General features: G+C 38.9%; 1 protein-coding gene across 1 annotated transcript in view; it reads right to left on the bottom strand.

Moving 5' to 3' along the window:
• Positions 1-1,852, bottom strand: part of spns2 (spinster homolog 2 (Drosophila)) — a 114,891-nt gene extending 113,039 nt beyond the window's left edge. Inside the window, exon 1 of the mRNA XM_036580444.1 lies at positions 1,349-1,852. Coding sequence (XP_036436337.1) covers positions 1,349-1,583 — 235 coding nt within the window. The 5' untranslated portion in view covers positions 1,584-1,852. The remainder of the gene's footprint in view (positions 1-1,348) is intronic.
• Positions 1,853-19,088: the final 17,236 nt, after the last annotated feature.

The following is a 19,088-nucleotide window of genomic DNA, read 5'->3' as shown; positions in this document are numbered from 1 at the left end:
TCAGGCCATTATTAAAACTTTCAGTCAGTCACGTCGTTTAGTTAATGTTTCACCCTCTTTACCGCTTAGCGTCGGTGATTAAATCACCTGAGACTTAATGGCATCAATACCTGCAATGTGTGAAAACAGTCGACACTACAGTTCCGTTTTAATCAGTTTCCTGAGGTAAACTGACTATTCTGTGTCAGTAGCTTTAGAGTTCGTGAATGTATGAAAACAGACAACTCTAAAAAAAACAGTTTTAATCAATTTTCTGAGGTAAACTGTCAGGTCTGTCAGCTTTAGAGCGCGAATCTTTAAAGCAAGCTCTAATATAGGAAAACAGACAACACTGAAAAACAGTTTTAATCAGTTTAATCAGGTAAACTATCAAATACATGTCAGTTGCTTTAGAGAAGGAACTCATAAACAATCAAAACCTGTAAATGTATGAAAGCACAACACTAAAAAAACAGCCTAATTACGTGCCTTTTCTGAGGGAACCTGTCAAGTGTGTCAGTGAGCACGAACCAAACACTGCAAAGCTAATGAAAAAAAAAAAAAACACTAAAAGCCAGTTTAATCATTTTCCTGAGGTAAACTAAGTCCAAGTCAATTGCTTCAGAGAACGAGAGCATAATTCATCCAAATCTGAATATACATGAAAACAGCACTAAAAACCGTTTAATCAGTTCCCTGAGGTAGACTGTCAGGTTTGTCAGACTACTGAGGAGCCCTTCAAAATCTGTAATATATGAAAACAGACAACACTAAAATAGTGTTGACAGCAAAAAAACGGTTTTAATCAGCTCCCTTCCTAAAGCCACCAAAAGCGGTAATGAACGAAACAGACCACACTAAATCCAGTTTAAATCATTCTCCTGAGGCAAACTGTCAAGTCCAAGTCAATCACTTTCAAAGACGAGACCACAACTCATCAGAATCTGAATATAGCACTAAAAAAACAGTCAGTTTCCTGAGGTAAACTGTTCTTTTAATCAGCCTCCTGCAGTAAACTGTCAGGTCTATATGAGTATCTCTAGTTGAGGAACCCAAAAGCCATCCCGGTGAGTAATATATGAAAACAGACCACTAAAAACCAGGTACGTTCTCTGGGGGAACCTGTCGAGTCTGTCAGCAACTTTAGAACACGAGCCTTTACACACTGCACAGCTAATGAATAAACAGACAGCACTAAACCCCCGTTTTACTCGGTTTCCTGAGGGAACCTGTCGCGTCTATGTCAGCAGCTTCTATTTACACTATACGGCTCTACCTGCCTCACTGTGTGAGGGAACTAACTGGTCCGGAACGCGCGCGCACGCCAACGCGCCACACAAAGGGAGAAAGAAACCGCAGAGGCTCTTACCGGCTACAGTGTATCGGTCCATGTAGTTGAGGACGTTTCCGAAGCTGAGGATGCCGGCGGCGGCGGTGGGGGAGCGGAGGCGCATGAGCGCGGCGCCGCATTTCTGTCCCGGAGAGCACGCGCCCAGCTCCCGCGCGCTCGGTCTCAGAGCCTCGCTCATGCTCCCGGAGAGCGTGCGGACTTCATCCGAACTGCTGCACGCCTCCAGCTCGCAACCGTCGCTCTCCACGCACATGGCGGGTGTCTCTCTCTCTCAGGGCCGAGAGAGTGAGGGAGAGAAAGAGAGAGAGACGCGATGGAGGAGAGAGAGAGAGAAAGGCTGTCGGTACCGGGCACGCGAGGTGTGTTATGGACGATGGCGAGAGAGAAAGGCAGAAAGAGAGATTCCTCGGCGGAAGCTGGACTGAGAGTGGACGGCTCTAGTGGCGGAGCTGCTGCTGAGTCGGTAGCTGGAGTGGAGCTCGCTCGTACTTCATGTTTCTGCGGCGATGCAGTGGCGGAGCGCTGCGCTCCTCCAGCCAGTTTTGCCTCCCTGTGTGGTGCGGGAGGGGGCGTGGCTGCCTGAGCTACGAGCACGCCCACAAAGCACCTCAGAGTAGTGAGAGAAGTGTACTCGCTTTGTGTGTGTGTGTGCGTGTGTGTGTGTGTGTGTGTGTGTGTGTGCGCTAGGCCACGCCCCCACCCACAAGCCCTTCGGTGTGAAGAGAGCTCACTCTTAAAGAAGACGGCACTTCGAGGGTTCTTTAATAAAGGGAATGGTTGTGTTTAGAACCATGAGTTCTATATTTGCATGCTTACATGGTTATTTTCATCGTGAAAAGGTTCTTCAGGCTAACGGAGAATGTGTTGTATATGGTTCTAAGTAGAACTTGTTTGAAAATGGCTCTGTATCGGACCAAGCTTGCTTTTACTGTTGCAGGCTTGACATCATATCTATAGCAGAACCCTTTCTGGTTCTATATAGAACCACAAAAATATTCTATGCAGAACCATATACAACACATTCCATCCATCAATCTAAAGACTCTTTTCATGATGAAAAGAACCCTGTAAGCATACAAATGGTTCTTTGAGTGATGGTTCTATATAGAACCATTGTCTTTTCCAAAGAACCCTTGAAGAATCATCTTTTATCAAGAGTGTGTATAGCAAAAAAGATTCTTCAGTTGTTACAAGCTTGACATAATAGAACCACTTTCAAAAAGGTTCTATACAGAACTATAAACAACACACTGTCCATCAATCTGAAGAAAGCTTTTCTCGAAGAAAAGAACCCTTTAAGTATACATATGGTTCTTTATGTACTCATGCTTTTCTATAGAACTATTATCTGTACCAAAGAACCCTTGAAAAATTTTTTGTAAGAGTGTATATAGCACCAAAAATGGTTCTTCAGTTGTTACGGTTCTATACAGAACCATATACAGCACATTCCCCATGAATCTAAAGAACAATTTCACCATGCAAAGAAACATGTAAGCATGAAATGATTCTATGTATAACTCATGGTTCTATATAGAACCATTCCTTTTACTAAAGAACCCTTAAAGAACCGTCTTTTTTAGGAGTTTAGAAATATTTGTTTAAACCCAACAAGACTGGACTGGGTTCAGATTCTCACAGGTTCTAACAGACTGTACCATGCATTTCCTCCAGCTTTAGTTTTTCTCTTTACTTCATTCGTTCTGTCTATTTTCTTCACCCTGAACCAGATTTAATCTGGCATGCTGGAGTCACCCACTCGTGTTGACAGAAGCTGCCTTCAAGTCATGTTTAAAATATCATATTTACAAGATGAGCTCTCATGAACACCAACATAATGTTATAATTACTAGCAGGGGTGGATTTAGTGATTCTGGAGGCGGGGGCTCTAGGTAAAAGACAGGAATGGGCCCTCTGGATGAACATTTTTACATTAGTTCAGGCGCTGAGCTCCCACTACACCTCAACAAATGATATCTTGCCAAGTGAAAATATCTTAAATCTAGTCGATATATCTAACAATTCTCATTTTGAGATAGTTATAAGGGTTTTATAAGATTATCTCTCTATATTGGCAGACAATTTGGCAGATGGGCAAGCAAAATTATCTGCCAAAATATTGAGGTAATTTGGTTCAGAAGAACATAGAAGTGAAGTAATGAATTATGAGATTAATAATGAATGTAATCCCATTACTCACATATGTAAGATCTTGTCTTTACGCAGGTGTGATGTCACATCACATGGAATAGTCCATTTTAACCATGACCAGGGGGTGGGGCTGTATTGAAATTACCTAAAATAATCTGGACAATCGTAAACAACATACACTACATATACAACAACACTAGTCTATTTAACAGCAACACATACGGTATATGTAATTAGTATTTTCATGGGGCTCTTGGCTCATTGGGTCTCTAGGCGGCGGCCCACCTTTGCCTAGCACAAAGACCGTGATTACTAGAGAGGAAAACTTATTTTTGAGTTGAGTGTCAACAACAAAATATTGGTAGCTGCTGTTATTGCACGCACACACACACATTTTGCTGTTGTCAGGTCAAAACCTCGTATCTCCAAAATGATAACTTTACAGTAGAAGGAAAAAACATACTTTACTTTTAATGTAATTCAATGGAACCAGACATTTTTCCAAGTAATTCTGGGCTGCTTCTTTTGCTCTATTCATCATGAAATTTACACACAATGTACAGGACAACAGACATTTTCAAATTATGTCAGAAACTGAAAAACATCAGACATGGACATACAAAGTTTTGTTCCTACAGCAGCATTTTTCTAAGCCACGTATCCTTCTGGGTCATGGGGGGGTGCTGGAGCCTATCCCAGCGGTCACTGGGTGGCGGAATGCAGGATACACCCTGGACAGGTCACCAGTCTATCGCAGGGCTGAAATTGCACACTGCAGCCTATTTTTTTAATGTCTTATTCTCATCCACACAAAAAACTGATATGAGCATATGCTATGCGATACCTCTACCTGAATAAACGAACAGGACTCTAGTCTAATGAGTCTAATGCGCATTCTCTGTTTTGTTTCAGTAACATAAAACAAACTTATTCTCTTTGACAACAGAAAAACAAAAGTAAACAAAAAGCATAATTCCCAGCACATCCACATTGATTCCAACCACTGCCACTTAAACAAATGTCACCTCTGAAGTCATAAGTAGGAAGTTCTGAGGAGGACTTGATGACAGCACTAGAACCAAGATCCACAAAACCCAAACTCACAAGAAAATAGATGCTAGTTACTTGATTCATGAATCAATTCAGGAGAATACAATTTGGGGGCAGCCAAAAGGATGTTTCTATTTCATTTGTTTGGCCAAAATATATATTTGTATGCTATATGTAATATGTTCTATGAGTTCTATTAAACAGGTGAAGGCTAAGAACACGCTATATAAGGACCACACAGTGTGAGAACAGCGCAGTATGACTTATTATTATCACCCTTGGGTAGCTGCACTTTGGGTGATGTTGAGCTGATTCAGGCTCTCGTGTGTGGCCTAAGCCACGCCCCCCTAAGGCAGCTCATTGTAGTGAGAGATGAGTGTTTTGACCAGGTATATGTCGCATTGTGGGGACCGAAACCGATCCATGTTGTGGGGACCTTTCTTCTTTGTGGGGACCACAAGCTAGTCCCCACAACATAAATGACTCAATTTTTAGGTTAGGGTAAGGTTAAGATTAGGGTTAGGATAAGGATTAGGCTAGTAGTAGTTCTGGTTAAGGTTTAGGTAAGTCTCCAAGAAATGAATGGAGGTCTATGTAATAGCCCCGCAATGCACAGAAACAAGATTGTGTGTGTGTGTGTGTGTGTTAAAACACGCCCCAAGCCCTCACACTGTTCAGAGGTCCGCGCTGATGTGCGAGTGTATGTTTGCTAATTGCGACGCCCCCAAGCGCTCACTGTAGTGAGGGAGATGTGTGCGCGCTAAGCCACGCCTCCGAGTTCAGTATGGTAATGAGAGGGGAGCGGTTGCATGCTGTAAGCCCCGCCCCAGAGCGGATGATGGCACCTGTCGTGTGTACGGAATGTGAAGAACACTGCGCTCCACACGGGGGCAAAAAACGGGCTTTGTGTGGGGGGCGGCTTTGTCTCTGTTTCTGTCTCTGTGTGACGTGTTATTTTAGCTGAAAGGGAGGTTCCGGTGGCCCAATCACAGAAGAATCTTTTTGTACACATTTTCCTACCTGTCTTTGGGCGCTGTTTGGCATTGAACACCCTCCTTTTCATACGCGCTGGTTGAAAGGGCAACTCCACCGATTTTTCAAAATTCTACATAATTAAACGGTTGAGATATTTAAAGAGTCATTCAGAGTGGTTTGGTGTAAAATGCTCTCCTTTAGAGAAACTTACCAAGTCAGAATTGTTCACAGTGGCGGTGATGAGAACCAGATGTCTGAAGAGTTTAATGCCTCTAAAAGCCCCCTCACAAAAAGCTATTGCACGAAATAAATATGTCTGACACATTATTTTATGATAGTTCTGTGATTACGTTTTTCACTTATAATGTGTTTGAATCCATTTATTTGAATCCAGTTCTTGGCGGAAGGGTATATGAAGTGTATTGTGAGGCAAAATAGTCTCCAAAGAAAACGTGCTTTTTCAGATTTATGACTTTTTTTACCATTATCAATATCATATAAAACTCAGAAGACACGTGAAGGTTCACTGATGGTTTTGGATAGTAAATAAAATGGCTATATTTGTGTTGTAGACATCGCAACCCCTGGTCCCTATCACCACCACTGTAAAGAAATCAGAATCTGTAAGTTTCTCCACAATGAACGTTAAACCACTCTGAATGACTGTCTACAGCTCAAGGACTGATTTATGCAAAAATTTTGAAAATATTGGTGGAATCCCCCTTTAATGTGCGCTGACATCACTTCAGCATGAATAATGTATTCCCTCATGTGCACGGACGCCACTTTAACCCAGCTGCCCTCATCGAAGCCTACATAAATCAAATGGCCACTTCCCTGTGCAGCAGAGGTTTAGCTTTTCTGATGAAGCATGAAACTAAATTGCACTTAAGTTGCATAATATAAACTGTAACCCATCTGAAACTCAGCCAATCAAAACGCAGATGTGCATCACGTGATCATCTCAAACGGCAGCATTTTTAACGGTCAACAGCGCTGCGTTAATGGACAAGAAATCAAAACACAAGATGGTTTATTGGAAGTTCCTCCTGACTGACTTCATGTAAGGTTGTTAGCTTTTCATTTTGTCAGTTACCTGCACTGTGACCGCAATCAGACAAGTTTCTGTAAACAGCTGTTAACTATAGCCAGCGCTAATGCTAACAGCTGTTTAAATGGCTGTTTCATTCTTCTTTGTTACACAGAGCTCGTTTCACACAGAGCTCAGATTCCTTTGGGAATCCAATGATGAAAATTATTACAGAAGAGGAGTCTGAGATGCGGCGGCCCTTGAAATTGCAGTTCTTCAATGGCGGGATAAGTGAGACGTAGTATAAGCATTATGGCTAATTACGCTTTAAAGGCTTAACATACACAGAACAGATTAAAAATAAAAAATAGAAACAGATGGATTCAGTGGTCAAGAGGGAGCAGGAGGACACTCCACCACTTTTTAAAATTATGCAAGATCATTTCAGGAGGTGCATGATGGTTGTGGAAAAAAAGTACGTAGCTGAGTTGCAAAGTTTGGAGCCCCTAAGGTGACAGGGTGATTATTTTTAAATAAGGCACAAATTACTATATTGATTCCACAAATTAGTATATTGCAGCCACAAATAACCGTATTCAGGCCATGAATTAGCAAATTGAGGCCACAAATTACTCTATTCAGGCCACAAATTACTGTATTCAGGCCACAAATTACTGTATTCGGGCCACATAATATACTGAGGACACTTATTACTTTACTGTGGCCACATAATATACTGAGGCCACAAATTAATACATCAGTGCTGTCGGAAGGAAGACCTCATATGTCCAAAATGGTAACTTTATAGGAAAAAGAAAAGAACTTTACTGTTAATGTAAGTCAATGGAACCAGACTTTTTTCCAAGTCATATTGGGTCATTTCATTTGGTCCAATCTTCATGAAATTTACCCACAATATAAAGGGCAACTTTCAGAATTTTTTTTCAAAAAGTGAAAAACGACAAAAATGGAGATACAAGGTTTCTTCTTCCGACAGCAGTGATATTGAGGCTTCGAATAACTATATTGAGGCCACAAATGAATGTTTTGAAGCCACAAAGTCATACATTGAGGCCACAAGTTAATATTTTATGGGCACAAATAACCATATTCAGGCCATGAATTTGTAAATTGAGGTCACAAATTAATATATTGAAGCTGCAAATTAGTAAATTGAGGCCACAGATTACTGTATACGGGCCGCATAATATACTGAGGCCACAAATTAATGTATTGAGGTTACAAATAACTATATTGAGGCCACATAATAATGTATTGAGACCAAAAATGAATACATTGAGGCTACAAATTACTATATTGAAGCTACAAATTAATGCATTCAGGCCATAAGTTAATATTTTATGGCCACAAATAACCATATTGAGGCCAAGAATTAATATATTGAGGCCATATAATATACTGAGGCCACATATTACTGCATTGGGGCCACAAATTAATAAACTGAGGCTACAAATTAATACACTGAGGCCACAAGTTAATATTTTATGGCCACAAATGACCATATTGAGGCCAAGAATTAATATATTGAGGCCACATATTACTGTATTGAGGCCATGAGTTATGAGAAACCTAACTTGTGGGCTCAACATAGTAATATGTGGCCTCAGAATAGTAATTCATGGCCACACCTTATTAAAAGACAATCACCATGTTAACCTAGGGGCTCCATACAAAAGAGTTGTCGGGTATCAATTATTATGTGGCTGTCAGTTTAAAAGTCTAAGTGAAGTCAAAGTAGGTTGTAGGTTGGTGTCCAGTTTAGTTATAGTCAGTAATGAAAATGTTCTTTGAACAGTGAACATACTGAACTATGCATGTCTTGACTTATGCAACAGCATTTTTTAATAATCTTTATTTTTTCACCATATTTCTTTCTTATTTTTTCCACCTTAATTATCATCACATTTATCATTATTGAAGTTTTTTACTCAAATATTTATGCAAGTCATATTAAGCATTGTGACCTAATGGAAAGAAGAAACACTGCCACTGTTGGCAATAAAATAGGGTCTCTATGCAAAATATGTATGACATAATTATTCCTGTTCATATTTTTTTGTTTTCTGTTTTAATAATAACTTTGCACACTTAGTTTTATGTTTGAATTGTATTCAAGCTACAGCCTTCAGTGCTATGCTGTCCCCCTCTAGATAAATAAAAGATGGATATTGTAAATAAGAATGTCAGTGACAGCTGGAAAAATTATGCAAATATGATAAAAATGCTGCGAATGCAAATATAAACATGTCACCAATGATTTTATATAGCGAGAAGAATATGATTTATTAAAAAGACCAGCTAATAATTTGACTCACTTGTAATGTAATTAATATGTTGCGTTTTTTTAATTGTTTTATGTAATTGTCACGTTGCACATTACAGCATGCAAATAGTTGCATGAAAGGTTCAACTCAGCCTTAAGATCAAAGTTCAGAAGTATTAGCTCAAGACAGGCAGTAGGCTTCACAGAGATAGCCTAATAGGCCTCTCTGCTTAATCTGTTCAATCCATTTGGTAAATGTATTGATTGCCCTGTTACACTGATTGGGGAGCACTAGAGCAATGCACGTATAAACCATCCACTAGTGCATGATGACGTGGACAGGATCAGGCACATGTTACCGCATGACAGACACCCTAAATCTCTTCACTGAAGAAAATCAGTGGCCTTCAGCACTCTGGACAGCTCATTATTAATATCTCAAAAATGATGTGTATTATGAATTCAGTTCAGTGTTATTTCGAGGGGTTTTCGCAGTAAATATTGTCCCAAAGCAGCTTTACACACATGACCCATAATGAGTGTGTTGAGGGAAAACACCCTAAAAGCATAAGGAAGGGCTCAAGAGGAACCAATTCAAAAGGCAAAACCCACCTTCCTTACTTCCACTACATGTAATCGATCAGTTCGGACAAGTTTGGTGTTCAAGTGTTGCTTCTTTAATTTAGCAATGGAGCTATGAGACTATGAGTTGCTAACAAACACTGGAAGTCAATAGTCACCCAAATTTTTCCCATAAATATGACATCAAAACTTCTCTCAAATCAGACAAACTGCATCCACGTTTTCACTGAGATCGCTCAGATTTATTAACCAGTTTTATGGCCCAGTATAGCTCACAGTGACCTATAAAAATAAACAAAGCCTCAGTGTGTAGCTAAACACATTGGTCAGACATTTTAGGCAACGTTTTGTGCCGAACTCTTCCTCGCATGCATGCATGGCACATAGTCTTGCGAATGCTATAGGTTTCATTCATGGTTTCTGTTGTTTCTATCAATAATAACCGGAGTTTTGCAAATGCAATCTAGTGTCCTATGTTCTTGTGATGTGTATGCCAAGTTTGGCACAACACAACAGCTAAAGTGGCTCCCCACTGCATTCAGCTACGTGGTGAAGTTTTGTTTATTTTTAGAGTTCCACATTAACAAGTCTGAGTGACCTCAATGGCCTGAAAGACCTTGGTGTATAATTTGAGAGATATTTTGTGGATGTACTGTATTTGCACCCAAAAAATAGGTGACTATTGATTTCTAGTGTTTGGTAGCAACTTTAGCTTCGTAGCTCAAGCACTAAACTGAGGAAGATAAATTAGGACACCAAATGTGTCTCGACTGATCAGCTATATGCGGTAAAAGTGGAAAATTGTATACTTTTTTTAATTTTCATTTTTCAGTTTGTTTAAATGGAACCAAAAAGGTATGCTGCAGAGGAACTGATTTTGATTAAAGTTTCAGTGGATGATTCTTTAAACAAACAGTTTTTGTAAATGAGATGTGTGCACGCAAGTAACCTTTTTAAAGTCTACATATTGGACAGTTAAAGACTTTTCATTAAAACCCTTCGTTTTAGCCAAGAACCACTTCATTTATACAAATGTAAGCAATTCATTAACATCCAGATGAGCATGTTCATTGCAGGAGGGTGCAGTAGTTTACTTGCACTGGGCTGTTTCATGCTGTCCTGCTAACACATCTGTTTCAGTTCAAGATGGACTCGATCATTAACTGATGCTGTGCTTCAGATGCAGGAATACATGAAACTGAGCATTGCAATTAGAATACAAAACTGAACTGCATTTACATCTTTATTCTCTATAATTCACACCATCAATCAAGCCTAATGAAGATGGATGATGCATATTGTGACATGTGACAATGACCTGCAATTAGAGAAAAAATTTCACTGTGTTGGTGCTGATTTTCTGTGGTATCAGCTTGAATAAAGCATTTGCAACCATATGTGGGTAATAACTAATTACTAATTTACTGTTACATTTAGGGGAAAACGGGGCTGGTCTGCCCTGTTTTCACGTATCCCAGTCATGCCAATACATTAGGATATAGTGTCAGAAAATATTTCCTGGAATTAGTGCTTTCATGACCAAATTCATGTTGTGCACTTGTGCCAACCAACCCCAACAAGGGATTAGTTGGCACATGTTATAGGTTGGCACAACATTAAAAGGCTATCGTTTTAAAGAAAGAAGCAACAAATAGATCTTTTCATTTAAACCAAACCATTCAGTAGCAATTAAATCAGTTAAATGTTGAAAATGTGAATTGTGGTGTTCATGAAAGTAAAGATACCCTTCAAAATACTCAAGTGAAAATAGAAGTCTTCTATTTATATTTCATATCTAAACATATATATAATACATAAGTAGTTTGAGTTCAAAGCTGTGTTATTTTCATCTTGAGATAGACTCACGTGTCAGTTGGCCCTAGAGCTTAGAGGACAAGAACAACCTTTTACAAATCTAATGGAATTGCCTTCTAGTTGTGTTATTTAGTATGATATTGAGTATGTGTGAAGAGTATTACATATGTTTCATTAACTATGTTTGAAAATATAGTCCTACACGTGGGCAGACTGACTATGTGCCAACTAATTTAAAATCAATGTGTGAACCAACCCCACCCACATCAGGACGCAAATTTGTATTTTGCTGTTATCAGAAAAAAAATCTCCAAAATGACGACTTTACAGGAGAAGGATAAAACATACTTTACTTTTAATGTAAGTCAGTGGAACCAGACTTTTTTCCAAGCAATTGTGGACCCTTTCTCATGGTCTGTTCATCATAAAATTTACACACAATGTAAAGGGCAGCAGGCATTTTCAGATTATGTCAAAAACAGAAAAACAACAAAAATGGAGATACATTGTTCAGACGGCAGCCATTTATTTCATGTTAGCTAGCTGGCTAGCATTAGGCTGCTTTCAAATCGTTCATCAAAATATAGCTTAGAGCCATTTCCACTAACAAAATTAATGTATTTTCAACATGTCTCTTTAAAACGTATCTATGATGTATTTACTCTATGTAATGTAAAAAAAAGCTATCCCATTCTTAACAGATTGTAGCATTCAGAGCTCCTAACAAAATGGGAAAACATTGATCAAATTGCAGTTATTTTTATGTTACATTTTTGTGTTCCCTCTGCTGACCCAGAAGTCAACCCCATGCCAACCAACTCTGTTCTCCCTCTCCTTACAGCTACACTATGTAAGTTCTGGGGATTTGGAGACCTCTCTGGTGGAAATGTGTAATTACAAGCAACACGCTGGAGCACATTTTGTAACGTCTGTTGTGCTTCGAACCACTTCCCTGAGTGGATGAATCTGATGATTGCAAGCATGTTGAAAGAGCATTCAAAGAGAACTCTGTCAAAACGTTGTCTTCTTATGAGGATGTGAGTGAATTAACTACTACTGTCATCACATCTTCATCAGTGTAATGTTGGTTTTGCATTTGAGACATAAACATTAAGCTGGACCATCTTTTTAAGACTGTACCGTTACTACATAAAGACATGTGACGTGGTCCAAAAAACTCTCTCAAAATCTGACCCGTCACCTCAAGACTTTTGCTTCTGCTTAAGTAGCCTAAATTTGTACAAAAACAAATCTATTTTTTGCCCACGTGCGTTTTTGTCCTTCATATTTAGTTCCTAATTCTTTCTTTCATTTTAATTTCTGAACTGCTTTGCTGTTTCCTGCACTTTTAAGCTTTAGCGTTTTATTTTAGACCAAAAGAATCCCAAAAATAGGAAAGTGTCTCACAAACTTCAGCTCCTATGCTGATAGATGCTAGGTGCTAGGAAGTTCCACTGCAGGTCTAAGGGAAGCTCAGCACTTGAGGTGCTGTTTAACTTTATTTGCTCCCAAATGGCTCTTCACTTGGACAAAGGTTCTAGGAGAAACCTTTAATTGGTACAGAACTTCTACTTACGTGGGTGTTCTTTAAACTTTCTGGTTGCTTTTGGCACCTTTCTTTTTAAGAGTACTCAGGTTGGGGTTTGGTATCCACACTAAAGGTACCTAAATTGGTTCTTTAGAGTGGTGGCACAGGTTTCCTAAGGAACCTTTAATTCCCTGGTTTAACCCCTTAAATGGCCAGGGCCAGGTTTCTATAACCTTCTACAACCTAAGAATAGCTCAGTCAGTTTGCACTGAAATCCCTGTAGCTACTCATTAATAAGCCTTAATATGTAATAAGCCTGGGATTTGAAGGGGTTTTGAGGAAACTCTAATAATGTAAAGGTTCTGTACCAAATGCCAAAGGTTTTTTTCCTAGAACCATGTGACCAAGAACTATTTAGGAAGCTTTATTTCTGAGAGTACAGTTTTACTTCTACTTTAGTCATAGTTTATTTGTAGAGAGCCCCACAGTGAGTAAGTACAAATACTTACTTTAGCACAGTTTTATGCAACTAAACCCACTTCCACTTTCAAATAGCCTCTTTTAGGTCTTGTGATTTTTTATAATTCTATTTACAGTCTTGGTTGTTAGTCCAGACATATTCTAGTCATAGAGCTGACTTAGCTAATTCTATCTTCTCACACAAAAGTCTTTTAATCCTTATCTTCCCTGAAACCCATTCATTAGTTCCTATCAACTCAAGCTTTTATATCCATAAGCGTACCTTTTGTCCTCTCAAAGCCTTTTCTTTGTACATGATGTGAGAATCACTTGAATAAAAGGAAAATGAGTGTCAATGCATGCAGTGACTGATTAAAAAGGGAGGAGAACATCAACTGTATTTGTTGTGAAAGTGGGGCCAAATATTTGTGTATCCATCTAAAATTTTGTCAAAAATCAAACTGATAAATCCTTATTAACCATATTTACAGAAATACCTATGATAGGCTGCTCAGTATAACTTCAGGTAACATCATTACAATAAGAAGTACTTGTTTCACAATGAAAAGTGTTTATAGCGTGATTTTACAAATAAGGTGATTAAATAGGAATTCAATCTGTTTTTCTGCATAGTGAAATTGTTGATATGAAGTCACAGGCATTTTCAGATAAAAGAATAAATAGAATTGTTAATAACATGGCTATATTTAGACATCGCAACCCCTGGTTCCCATCACCACCATTTTAACAGAAAGCTGAGTCAGTAAGTTTCTCTACAAAGCACTGTTTCACTTGAAACCACTCTGAATCACTTTGTGTTAACATCTCAACAGTTGAATTATGTAGAAGTTAAAAAGTTCTTCTTAAATATAACTTCATGTAATTTCAGGTTACATCATTTAAAAAAGTAGTAGTATATTTGAGTAGTATTTTTTAGTAGTGTATTTTTATTTGTTTTGCAATGAATGCTCTGATCTAGAGAAACTTACTAGGTCAGAATTGTCCACAGTGTGGTGATAGGAACGAGACATCTGAAGAGTTTAATGCCTCTGAAAGCTCCCTCACAGATTATTACATGAATTGGTTATGGATGCTTCGCCTCAAGCTTGAAATGTTGTTTTATGATAGCTTTGAAATAAGCTTTTCACATTTACCACTGTAGACATCCTGACCCCTCCCCACCGCTGTAAAGAAATCTGAGTAAGCTTCTCTTATCATTTCACATCAAACCATTCTGAATGACTCACAACATCTGAATTATAAACAAATATGGAAAACAAACAGTCAAATTCCCCTGTAAACCCTACTATGCAATGAGCTTTTGAGTTGGTGCTGAGACTTTTTGCAGGCCTTCATCAAGTTCCCTCTGACAAACAGAGGAAATGACAAAAGTGAAAGGAGTTTATGATAATTAAGATTTATCTCGAGAGCAGGGCTGTCCTGTAGGAAGCGCATGGGTCAACAACTTCAGAGACACAGGAAGAGATGGTAGACAAATCATTTTCGGACAAAGAGGCCAGTTATCTCTGTTTGATATGATTCCTGCTAATCGCCAGCGTGTTGCACTTTAGCTGACACAAACTGGTTCACGTTACTGCTTGTCTAACAGTGCGAAAACATGACCCTGGGTGACCAGGAGGCTGAGTTTGACATATGTAATAAAGCAGAAGGTTCAGGCTCTGGGTTTCAATCTCTGAATAGCTACCAGGACTTGAAGCGTCATTCCGCTTTCACTTGTTTTAAAACAGAGATTTCATCAAATGTGTTGAAGTTTGTTTAGCCTTTGAACTGCATTTACCCAAAGGAATAGGTTAAAAAAATCTACTGCACACAGATTTACCATGTCCTAAATGTAGTCAATTAGCCATTGCTTCTTTAGCAGAGGCAGTCTTAGCACTAGGCAAAGGTCCCCCAATAGGTATATGGTATATGTATATACCTGTTGATGTTATATTACGTTTTTAACATAATTTAAAATATTGTGTGCACAGAAAGCAAAAAGTTTGTTGCTGCGTTTATAACTTGTTACATCCTGGAATCAAAGTAATCTCATTACTCATTACTTTACTTCTAGCTACTCTGTACTAAATTAGCTCACTACATTGGCAGATAATTTAGCTTAGTTCAAGCATTATTTCTAAAAAAAAAGGAACATTTTATGCTGTATAAATAAGTTAAATAATCTTATTCTTGCAAAAATCTCAAAATTATATATACATATATATATATATATATATATATATATATATATATATATATATATATATATATATTGACTAGATTTACAGTGGCAGCGATATGATCCAGGGGTCGCAGTGTCGCAATGCAAATACAGCCATTTCATTTGCTGTTCAAAACAACCAATGAAGCTGTTCATATCTTTTCTTTGGGGATTATTTTGCCTTAACTGTTGCTTTAAGACAGAAGAACATTCTGAGTGATGAAGCAATATATCAATATACATCAGTGGCGTATCCAGATGGGCCTAATTCAAGGGCTCTTTTCCAGTTAACAGTTCTCATTTGGCAGCCTGAAACCCTGTCATATGTCCAGCATCACTGTCACTTCACAGAAATGAATATGGCCTTACAGACCTGTGACTGGGGAGGGAAACAGGCAAGCAAAACAAGCCAAACAAGACAATGTGACCTTTGACATTTGCCCCATCTCTTGTGCAGGCACGTTTCCAGCCCATGTGCCCCGCTGCCGGCCTCATGAGGCTCAGCCCAGAGCCCCACAGTGAGTATTGTATGTATACGCCACAGCTGATAAAGAAAAGAAACACAAGCCTGTGGGGAGATCAAAGGTCAGTAGTGAGTGTACACCAATGTATGGTATGTGTGTGTGTGTGTGTGTGTGTGTGTGTGTATGTGCGCATGTCTGCATGTCTGCATGTTTGTTGTTGTGGATAACGCAGTGGCTGCTATCTTGAAAGGAAGCCTCCTCTGTTCTGTTCCCTAATGAAAGATATGATAAGTGTCATGAGCAGGAAAGAGGGAGAGTCAGTTTTAGTTGGAATGTCTCTAAACACATATTTCAGTACATAAAGAGAGATGCACAAAAGATGTATGTATTATTCTTGGTATACAACTTGGCGGTACACTAAAGTGGAGTTCACACTGTGTTTTTCTGAAGGCCAAAAAAGATTTTTGTTTTTTTTAGTACTAGCTAACTGGCTAGCTAAAATTTGCCCAAATCCTTACTTGTTAATTACACATTACAATTAGACAAGCTGAAATCTCAAGCACTGCACTGATAAGACCCCAGCTGTGCTAGCAATAGCATTTTAATATGCTCAGGCCAAAAATGTATCTACTACTATTAACTAGCAAACCAGATACAATTAGGCCGGTGGTAAGCTTGGGTCTACCCAGACTGATCACAGGCCTATCCAATCAAATGGGGCCAGAATAATTATTAAACTTCTTTTTTAAGACAATGAAATTTGGTTTGTTTTCTATGAGTGCTGTTTCTGTGTTATGGCCAATTAAAATCATTATGCTTTCTGCCAGTCAAAATCATTGCGCTTTCTACCTTATTTTGCTCAACCTTCCAATCACTGCTTAGCAATCGTTGCTATCCACCATTATTATATGCCTTCAGTTTGTCATCAGCACACCAGTGTTTGAATCCAAAGCTCCAGCTGTGGTCCTTAAATGTACCTGTTTGATGTGTGAGATTAGATAGGGTGATGACTGCTCTGATGTTATGACATTGTGGGACATGCAGCATTCGGAAACTGTATCTACCAAATCGGCCTACACACTTTTTCACAGGCCTGCAAAATCATATTTCTGCCTACACCAGGGGTCGGCAACATCTTTTACTGCACTATTGCAGCTTCACAGCAGAAGTAGGTTTTTAGGTAAAAAATAAAATAAAATTCTCTTTTGCAGTAAAATAAAGCTTTTAACAATAATTGGTCTCAAATGCTGGGGTTAAATGTATAACTGCTTATTCACCCTTTAACCCTGAAAACTGGCACATAGTTGGCTGGTCACATAGCTAGCAACGCCTTGCCTAGCTAGTATCTAACGAAAAGGCAAGGAGAAAGATTTAAGACGAACATCGATAATTAAAATTGGAGACAAATTATTTGCATTTATAAGCACTCCAGCTGACTTCCTGGTATGTTTAATCTGCAACGAGAAACTGCCAAACACTAAAAAGTCATGTAGCTGAAGTCAGCTTCTCACTTGCCAGCTTCTTGTTCGAATGTTCACATTCCACCTTAAATGGTGCAACAGTTAGCCACATAGTTAGCTACCTTCTGGCACCTTAGGCACCATTTAAGGTGGAACAGGAAAATCGAACAAGAAGCTGGTGAATGAGAAGCTGACTTGAGCTTCGTAAAAAGTTGAATGTTGAGAGACTTCTTACGAGAAACTATTCTACTTTTGCGGAAAGGTTTCCTGCCGGAGATGTGAGAAAAGCAGCTATAGCTGAGCTAAAGCTCAAAGCAGAGCAAAGTAAATCTGCATTTTTCTTTATATTTTTAACCTGTACTAACACATTAGTACATACTGAGACATCTTTACAGCCAATATAGTACACCTGGCCTACACCATTGTAGGAAACACAGTGCTGTTAGCAAAAACAAGCTAAAAAAGCAGCAACAAATGTTGTTTGCATCATGATTTAGATCCATTAGGGACTGCATTCACTGATCCCTCCTCCATCATAACTGTGATAACCCACCTTACTTTTGAACTGAATTGCTTCATAGCTGCACAGGGTGCATAAAAACTAAGCGCTCAACAGGCAAAAACAGTGGACAAAAAGGTGCCCCTGGCCTTTCCACCAGGCAGTGCAGTCAGGTATGCTACAATACAGTACAGTACAAATGACCATGATCACACATTTTGTCATCATTTCCACTGCCAAGTGAGCCGCACTGTACCTGAGTATTCATGTTGAATTTGGTTATCCTTCTTGCTGGGGGACCAAACATTCTGAACCAGAACGTATGCTAGCAGTGATGCAGACCACTGATTGGTCAAGTGCTGTCGTCACATGTCACTTGAGTGTCACTCCTCTGTTGTTACTGTTGTTTGTATTTACCGTTAACACAAGATTCACATGAGATCAAGTGACCACACAAACTGAAGAGTACCCACCTACTTTCAGTTCTGCCATGCGATGGGAAACGGACACAGGTACTCAACCAGGGTACTGATAGTTGTAATTGTACTGTAACCTTACTTTACTGGTGGAAAAACATCATAAGTATTCAGTACTTTTAGTCAGAAAGTCAGAAGTCATTTTATTTTGTACCATTTTTGTATAATTTTCATTCAAAACAGTAATTAAGTACAAGTTATTTGTTTTTTGACGTCAGGGAAAAAAGCAGCAACAGCTTATTGTTTTTTTAGTACAAACAACACCAAGAGTGTTAAATGCCTCAAAGTGTTAACAATGAACAACACCAGTGTGTGTAAAATTGAGCTGCAAGTGTTCTTTTTAACGCTTTTCAGTGTCATTTTAACGCTGAACTCCAACACTATAAGCAGTGTGATTTTTACTGTCTGTAGAGTGAGACCATATATGCTCTAGAGTAGTGTAAAAATTATTTTAGTGAGTACTTACTGGGCCCACCCTTTGTCTTTATTACAGATTCCATTCTTTTCAGGAGACTTTCTTTCAGTTTTTCAAAGGGATATTTTTCCACACCTCCAAAGTTCAGTCTTAGAAGTTGGTTGCATTTTCTGCTTCTCATGAACCAAATAATCCCAAACACATTCAGTGATGTTGAGCTCTGAACTCCGGAGTGGACAGTTCATTGTTCTGAGAACACCAGCAGCTTCTTTATCTTCTCAGTAACGGCTTCTTGACATCTACACACACTTTTGGGCCCAAAGTGTAGGAAAGGTTAACATTAAATGAC

This window comes from Colossoma macropomum, unplaced genomic scaffold (genome assembly GCF_904425465.1).
Source record: "Colossoma macropomum unplaced genomic scaffold, Colossoma_macropomum, whole genome shotgun sequence".
NCBI lineage: Eukaryota > Metazoa > Chordata > Actinopteri > Characiformes > Serrasalmidae > Colossoma > Colossoma macropomum.
The sequence above is the reverse complement of the archived record's forward strand: the minus strand, read 5'-3'. Positions and strand labels throughout refer to the sequence as shown.